The sequence below is a fragment of the Entelurus aequoreus genome, linkage group LG06 (genome assembly GCF_033978785.1).
Source record: "Entelurus aequoreus isolate RoL-2023_Sb linkage group LG06, RoL_Eaeq_v1.1, whole genome shotgun sequence".
Classification (NCBI taxonomy): Eukaryota; Metazoa; Chordata; class Actinopteri; order Syngnathiformes; family Syngnathidae; genus Entelurus; species Entelurus aequoreus.
The window spans coordinates 76,422,478-76,431,418 of NC_084736.1; the positions used below are offsets into that span (position 1 = coordinate 76,422,478).

At 40.6% G+C, this 8,941-nt stretch overlaps 1 protein-coding gene across 1 annotated transcript in view; it reads left to right on the forward strand.

Moving 5' to 3' along the window:
• LOC133652606 (breakpoint cluster region protein-like) overlaps positions 1–2,428 on the forward strand; it is a 133,722-nt gene extending 131,294 nt beyond the window's left edge. The window contains exons 24-25 of the mRNA XM_062051549.1: positions 1,799–1,961; positions 2,023–2,428. Coding sequence (XP_061907533.1) covers positions 1,799–1,961; positions 2,023–2,112 — 253 coding nt within the window. The 3' untranslated portion in view covers positions 2,113–2,428. The remainder of the gene's footprint in view (positions 1–1,798; positions 1,962–2,022) is intronic.
• Positions 2,429–8,941: the final 6,513 nt, after the last annotated feature.

Genomic DNA, 8,941 nt, shown 5'->3' on the forward strand with positions numbered 1-8,941 from the left:
AGGGGTCCCCAAACTTTTTGACTCGGGGGCCGCATTGGGTTAAAAAAATTTGGCCGGGGGCCAGGCTGATATATATATATATATATATATATATATATATATATATATATATATATATATATATATATATATATATATATATATATATATATATATATATATATATACATTGTCTTTATAATCCGTTTTGTCATTTAACATCAATTAACATTGATGTTCATCAACATTTAACATTGTCACGTTATCGATGGAAAATTATTTTTTAGACAATATGATTTGCTTGAGCGACTAGGAGACACCAAGAGTAACAAGCGGTAGAAAATGGATTAGAAAGGAAAGATAAAATAAAATAAAAAAATAATAATAATAATTTGGGACTTCCTGTGGGCCGTAGTTTGGGGACCCCTGGTTTAAAGTCATATCCAACAATTGCGACAACGACTTTTTACTGTCAACTGAGTTTAGTCTTTTAATGATTTCTGCTGGTGGTGTGCCTCCGCATTTTTTCAATGAAAAAAAAATGTGCCTCGGCTCAAAAAAGTTTGAAAAACACTGCTCTACGCTACTCGGAAATGTAGTTAAGCTATGCAGAGTCGCTACATGTAGCTCCATACTGGCCATTACTGGTATCGATGTGATCGATATTTGTATGGATCCTCCTAACCCTTTAAAGCAGGGGTCACCAACGCGGTGCCCGTAAGGACCAGATGAGTAGCCCGCTGGCCTGTTCTAAAAATAGCTCAAATAGCAGCACTTACCAGTGAGCTGCCTCTATTTTTTTTATTTTTTTTATTTACTAGCAAGCTGGTCTCGCTTTGCCCGACATTTTTAATTCTAAGAGAGACAAAACTCAAATAGAATTTGAAAATCCAAGAAAATATTTTAAAGACTTGGTCTTCACTTGTTGAAATAAATTCATTATTTTTTTTACTTTGCTTCTCATAACTTTCAGAAAGACAATTTTAGAGAAAAAAATACAACCTTAAAAATTATTTTAGGATTTTTAAACACATTTACCTTTTTACCTTTTGAATTCCTTCCTCTTCTTTCCTGACAATTTAAATCAATGTTCAAATAAATTTATTTTCTTTATTGTAAAGAATAACAAATAAATTTTAATTTAATTCTTCATTTTAGCTTCTGTTTTTTCGCCGAAGAATATTTGTGAAATATTTCTTCAAACTTATTATGATTAAAATTCAAAAAAAAAAATTCTGGCAAATCTAGAAAATCTGTAGAATCAAATGTAAATCCTATTTCAAGGTCTTTTGAATTTCTTTTAAAATTTTTGTCCTGGAAAATCTAGAAGAAATAATGATTTGTCTTTGTTAGAAATATAGCTTGGTCCAACTTGTTATATATTCTAACAAAGTGTAGATTGGATTTTAACCTATTTAAAACATGTCATCAAAATTCTAAAATTAATCTTAATCAGGAAAAATTACTAATGATGTTCCATAAATTATTTTTTTAAGTTTTTCTCTTCTTTTTTTCGGTTGAATTTTGAATTTTAAAGAGTCGAAATTGAAGATAAACTATGTTTCAAAATTTAATTGTCATTTTTTTCGTGTTTTCTCCTCTTTTAAACCGTTCAATTAAGTGTAAATATCATTAATTATTAATAATAACATAGAGTTAAAGGTAAATTGAGCAAATTGGCTATTTCTGGCAATTTATTTAAGTGTGTATCAAACTGGTAGCCCTTCGCATTAATCAGTACCCAAGAAGTAGCTCTTGGTTTCAAAAAGGTAGGTGACCCCTGCTTTAAAGTAATGCATGTATTCCCCTGTAATAACAGAGTGTCTGAAATGGAGTGCGTCAACAAGATGTCCCTGCACAACCTGGCCACGGTGTTTGGTCCCACTCTGCTGCGGCCTTCAGAGAAAGACAGCAAAGTCAGCATGAACGTCTCCCAGCCCATCTCCATGAACGACAGCTGGTCCCTGGAGGTCATGACTCAGGTACCACATGTCGGGATCCACCCGCCGGCTGGACGTATCCTCACTTCTTCTCTGGTTGCAGGTGCAGGTTCTCCTCTATTTTCTGCAGCTGGAGAACATCCCGACACCTGACAGCAAACGACAGAGCCTCCTCTTCTCCACTGAAGTATAGCGGGCGTGCGAGAAAGACTTTTCTTGAATGAGGTGCAGAGTTCTGCCACCAGGCGGCGCCATCACCCCCGTGAGTCATTAACAAAGCTACTTTCTGAGCTGTGAGAGTTGACCTGCAGCAAATGTCTTCATGTATATGACGTGGTCCTTATTCTCCGCCCGTCATGGTGCACATTAGGTCCATATGCACAAGAGTCTATTGGTAACATTTGTGTAAGGATTTACCACCATGGATGGAAGAGAAATGACACCAGAAATGTTACATAAAGTACAAACCCCGTTTCCATATGAGTTGGGAAATTGTGTTGGATGTAAATATAAACGGAATACAATGATTTGCAAATCATTTTCAACCCATATTCAATTGAATGCACTACAAAGACAACATATTTGATGTTCAAACTCATAAACTTTATTTTTTTTTTACAAATAATAATTAACTTAGAATTTCATGGCTGCAACACGTGCCAAAGTAGTTGAGAAAGGGCATGTTCACCGCTGTGTTACATGGCCTTTCCTTTTAACAACACTCAGTAAACGTTTGGGAACTGAGGAGACACATTTTTGAAGCTTCTCAGGTGGAATTATTTCCCATTCTTGCTTGATGTACAGCTTAAGTTGTTCAACAGTCCGGGGGTCTCCCTTCTGCTATTTTAGGCTTCATAATGCGCCACACATTTTCAATGGGAGACAGGTCTGGACTACAGGCAGGCCAGTCTAGTACCCGCACTCTTTTACTATGAAGCCACGTTGATGTAACACGTGGCTTGGCATTGTTTTGCTGAAATAAGCAACATATGTTGTTTTGGAGCAACATATGTTGCTCCAAAAGCTGTATGTACCTTTCAGCATTAATGGCGCCTTCACAGATGTGTAAGTTACCCATGTCTTGGGCACTAATACACCCCCATACCATCACACATGCTGGCTTTTACACTTTGCGCCTAGAACAATCCGGATGGTTCTTTTCCTCAGTTTCCAAAAACAATTTGAAATGTGGACTCGTCAGACCACAGAACACTTTTCCACTTTGTATCAGTCCATCTTAGATGAGCTCAGGCCCAGCGAAGCCGACGGCGTTTCTGGGTGTTGTTGATAAACGGTTTTCACCTTGCATAGGAGAGTTTTAACTTGCACTTACAGATGTAGCGACCAACTGTAGTTACTGACAGTGGGTTTCTGAAGTGTTCCTGAGCCCATGTGGTGATATCCTTTACACACCGATGTCGCTTGTTGATGCAGTACAGCCTGAGGGATGGAAGGTCACGGGCTTAGCTGCTTACGTGCAGTGATTTCTCCAGATTCTCTGAACCCTTTGATGATATTACGGAGCGTAGATGGTGAAATCCCTAAATTCCTTGCAATAGCTGGTTGAGAAAGGTTTTTCTTAAACTGTTCAACAATTTGCTCACGCATTTGTTGACAAAGTGGTGACCCTCGCCCCATTCTTGTTTGTGAATGACTGAGCATTTTATGGCATCTACTTTTATACCCAATCATGGCACCCACCTGTTCCCAATTAGCCTGCACACCTGTGGGATGTTCCAAATAAGTGTTTGATGAGCATTCCTCAACTTTATCAGTATTTATTGCCACCTTTCCCAACTTCTTTCTCACGTGTTGCTGGCATCAAATTCTAAAGTTAATGATTATTTGCACAAAAAAATAAAGTTTATGAGTTTGAACATCAAATATGTTGTCTTTGTAGCATATTCAACTGAATATGGGTTGAAAATGATTTGCAAATCATTGTATTCCGTTTATATTTACACCTAACACAATTTCCCAACTCATATGGAAACGGGGTTTGTATATAAGTGGAACATGTCATGGTCATTTACTTTGTTGTTGCCCACCAAAAGGTTGTTTGCGTTCCTGGTGGAAAAGCAGCTTTTTGTGGCCGCTCTGCCCGGGGAATGAAGCAATCTTTGGGGTAGAGATGTCAGGACCTTATAGTTTGTCCTCTTTAGTTTAATATAGATGGCTTTTTTTCGACAGAGATGTTGCCCCTATTTTAAACAAAGGAGGAGGTTTGCACCGTCACCTGTAATCTGATTACAACGTCCTGACATCTCTCCCCCAATTGTTGTCTCCTTCCACACAATGTGTGGCCAGCAGGCAGGCGAACACCTTTTCATTATTTGTACTAAATAGATATTTTGGGTAACACTTTAGTATGGGGAACATAGTCACCATTAATTAGTTGCTAATTAACATGCAAATTAGTATCATATTGGCTCTTAATTAGTCATTATTTATTAATGCCTTATTCTGCATGGCCTTATTAGACTTAGACTTCCTTTTTATTGTCATTCAAATTTGAACTTTACAATACAGATAAGAACAACATTTCGTTGCATTAGCTCATGGTACTGCAGGATAAAAAAAAGCAATAAGGTGCATATATAAATAAATAAATAGGTTACTGTACAGATAAATATATTGCTCTTTTGCATATGCATCCACGTTTATGGATGTATGTTATATTGTCTTTTTTATTATACAACCAGTAAGCCATTAACTAAGAGTCATCCCTCAATAACCTCAGAATTATTGCTTATTAGTAGAGATGTATGCGTTAAAATGTAATATCGGAAATTATCGGTATCGGATTTTTTATTATCGGTATCGTTTTTTTTTGTTTTGTTTTTGTTTTGTTTTTGTTTTTTAATTAAATCAACATAAAAAACACAAGATACACTTACAATTAGTGCACCAACCCAAAAAACCTCCCTCCCCCATTTACACTCATTCACACAAAAGGGTTGTTTCTTTCTGTTATTAATATTCTGGTTCCTACATTATATATCAATATATATCAATACAGTCTGCAAGGGATACAGTCCGTAAGCACACATGATTGTGCGTGTTGCTGGTCCACTAATAGTACTAACCTTTAACAGTTAATTTTACTCATTTTCATTCATTACTAGTTTCTATGTAACTGTTTTTATATTGTTGTACTTTCTTTTTTATTCAAGAAAATGTTTTTAATTTAGTTATCTTATTTTAAGTACCTTATCTTTACCATACATGGTTGTCCAAATTAGGCATAATAATGTGTTAATTCCACGACTGCATATATCGGTTGATATCGGTATCGGTAATTAAAGAGTTGGACAATATCGGAATATCGGATATCGGCAAAAAGCCATTATCGGACATCCCTACTTATTAGTAACCCTAACCCTTATATGTTCCCCTAGTGTCCAAATAACTCTAAATTAAGTCTTTGTTACTTTAATAAGCAACTAATTAATGGTGAATATGCTCCCCATACTAAAGTGTTACCCATATTTTTGGACCAATCAAGTGAAATTGGATCATTTTCTATGACACGTGTCTACAGTACGTGTTTCTCTGCTACTGGTGACAAATTTAGCGGTCATGTTTGAGAGTTAAAGGTTTTTTTGTGTCCAACATGCAGGCATGTTGAACTGGACTCAACTGGAAGTGTTTCTTTCCATAATGTTCCTTTAACCCAGGGGTGTCCAAGGCCATTTTTTGTTTATTTCCCCCCCTAAGCATATTGTAAAAGAAAAATAATTAATACAATAAACATTAATTTCTTTAACGAACTGTGGCTCACCGCATTCTTTGATCATTTAAAGGTTTGGACACCCCCTGCCTGAGCCTGTTCTTCATAAGTTGTCCTCACAGTTTTTTGGTTTTTTTAATCATATTTTGCTATAGATAGTTGTGCGTTGGTGTTTTGAACTGCATTCCTCCTCTAGTTTCCTGCCTTTGAAGGACACTGCAAGAGCAGCTTGTGTGCTATACTAGAACACTCATGGGGTAATAACAGGCTTATAACCCCACTTAGGGTATTCCAAAATCTATGTAAAAACTAAATATATAGACCATGTGCTTGTATTGAGTTATTTTTCCAAATCTTTACAAGTTTTGTGTACCACTTTATTCTTGTAATTCATGTAAAATACTCCTAGTTGATGAGCAATGGCCAAATAATGTATGATTCCTTTAAATAAAGACTACCTAACATTATTGTCACAATGTTGTCTTTCTTCAAGGTATTTTTTGTAATCACCACGGTTTGTATTCTTAATAATATTCCATCCATCTTCTTCCACTTATCCGAGGTCGGGTCGCGGGGGCAGCAGCCTAAGCAGGGAAGCCCAGACTTCCCTCTCCCCAGCCACTTCGTCCAGCTCTTCCCGGGGGATCCCGAGGCGTTCCCAGGCCAGCCGGGAGACATAGTCTTCCCAATGTGTCCTGGGTCTTCCCCGTGGCCTCCTACCGGTCGGACGTGCCCTAAACACCTCGGGTGGCATCCTGACCAGATGCCCGAACCACCTCATCTGGCTCCTCTCCATGTGGAGGAGCAGCGGCTTTACTTTGAGCTCCTCCCGGATGACAGAGCTTCTCACCCTATCTCTAAGGGAGAGTCCCGCCACCCGGTGGAGGAAACTCATTTCCGTAGGTGAGGATGGGAACGTAGATCGACCTGTAAATTGAGAGCTTTGCCTTCCGGCTCAGCTCCTTCTTCACCACAACGGATCGATACAGCGTCCGCATTACTGAAGACGCCGCACCGATCCGCCTGTCGATCTCACGATCCACTCTTTCCCTCACTCGTGAACAAGACTCCGAGGTACTTGAACTCCTCCACATGGGGCAGGGTCTCCTCCCCAATCCGGAGATGGCACTCCACCCTTTTCCGGGCGAGAACCATGGACTCGGACTTGGAGGTGCTGATTCTCATCCCAGTAGATTCACACTCTGCTGCGAACCGATCCAGTGAGAGCTGAAGATCCTGGCCAGATGAAGCCATCAGGACCACATCATCTGCAAAAAGCAGAGACCTAATCCTGCAGCCACCAAACCGGATCCCCTCAACACCTTGACTGCGCCTAGAAATTCTGTCCATAAAAGTTATGAACAGAATCGGTGACAAAGGGCAGCCTTGGCGGAGTCCAACCCTCACTGGAAACGGGTCCGACTTACTGCAGGTAATGCGGACCAAGCTCTCACACAGATCATACAGGGAGCGGACCGCCACAATCAGACAGTCCGATACCCCATACTCTCTGAGCACTCCCCACAGGACTTCCCGAGGGACACGGTCGAATGCCTTCTCCAAGTCCACAAAGCACATGTAGACTGGTTGGGCAAACTCCCATGCACCCTCAAGGACCCTGCCGAGAGTATAGAGCTGGTCCACAGTTCCACGACTAGGACTAAAACCACACTGCTCCTCCTGAATCCGAGGTTTGACTATCCGGCGTAGCCTCCTCTCCAGTACACCTGAATAGACCTTACCGGGAAGGCTGAGGAGTGTGATCCCACGATAGTTGGAACACACCCTCCGGTTCCCCTTCTTAAAGAGAGGATCCACCACCCCGGTCTTAATAATATTGTATTTTTCCAAATGAAAAATGGTTACAATCCTGGCAACTTGTTGTGTGTATTGTGTTCCAGATCACAGATTATACAAGAGTACATCATATACGTCATATATTAGGGCTATCAAATTATTATTTTTTAGTCAGAGTAATCACATTTTGTACTATGGATAGTTATGATTAATCACAGGTGATTACTTGCTTGCGTGTGTCACGATCGGCTTTCGTCTTAATAGGACCCCGACGCAGAGAAGAAAAAATTAAAATAACAAAAAGCGCACTCAAAAAATTAGTGAGGAAAAACAACTAAGGATGCACACACAAGGAGTGGAGAAACAAATAACGCACACAAAAAGGTGTGGAGAGGAAACAGTGAACACTACAGAGCAAAGCCACAGGGACTGTGAGTGTGAAGTAAAGATAATTAGATTTATATAGCGCTTTTCTCTAATGACTTAACACGCTTTACATATTAAAACCCATTATCTAAGTTACATTTAAACCGGTGGAGCCAGAGCGGAGGCGATGAACACGACTGGAAGGGCGAAACATCAGCAATCTACTGGCGCCGAGTGAATGGACTGGAGAGCTTAAGTAGTCAGGAATTTTACCATGAATTGATTAACGTGGACAAGTTGAAAAACTTATTCAGGTGTTACCATTTAGTGGTCAATTGTACGGAATATGTACTGTACTGTGCAATCTACTAATAAAAGTTCCAATCAATCAATCAAAGGAGGAAAAATGGGAATCAGGTGTGCGCGTAGCCCGAAAACCAGGTACGGCAACACAAAGTAGACGGGCGGCAACGTAACTTCCAGATCGTGACAGTACCCCCCTCCCAAGGATTCAGAAACTGGAGACCCATGAGAGTTCTTCAGGACCGTACCCTTCCCAGCCGACCTGATACTGAACTCTCCTGCCCGGCCTTCTGGAGTCTACAATGGCCTTCACGGTGTAAGCTGGGTGACTATCGACCACGCACAGAGGAGGAGGAGGCGTTGACTGGTACTAACCGGCTTGGGGTTGGAGACGTGAAACACTGGATGTCGCTGGACGCATGGAGGAAGCTGGAGTTCTTCAAGGGGAGAAAGCTTCCTGGAGAAGCCAGCCAAAGGTAAGTCCTGAGAAGACAGCCATACCTCTTGTCCAGGTTGCTACGGTGGTTGCTTCGTGGGGTCTGGTATCCTGTGGCAATCCGCCAGCCTACGGTCCTGGGCTGCCATCCGGGACAAAGCTGCTCTTTTATCCCGCCACACCCGATGAGCTCGGCGAATGTGCTGGTGGAAAAAAAAAAATGCAGTTCCCCTTTAAGTAGTCAAGAGGAAATGGGTATGAGGTGTGCGTGAAGGTGGCTCCGCCCCGTAACCCCCAGAACGAGGCACTGCAACACAAAGCCTACAGGTGGCAGAAAACTGCCAGATCATGACGGCAAGAATACAATTTCGAAAAGACCCGAATATTTGT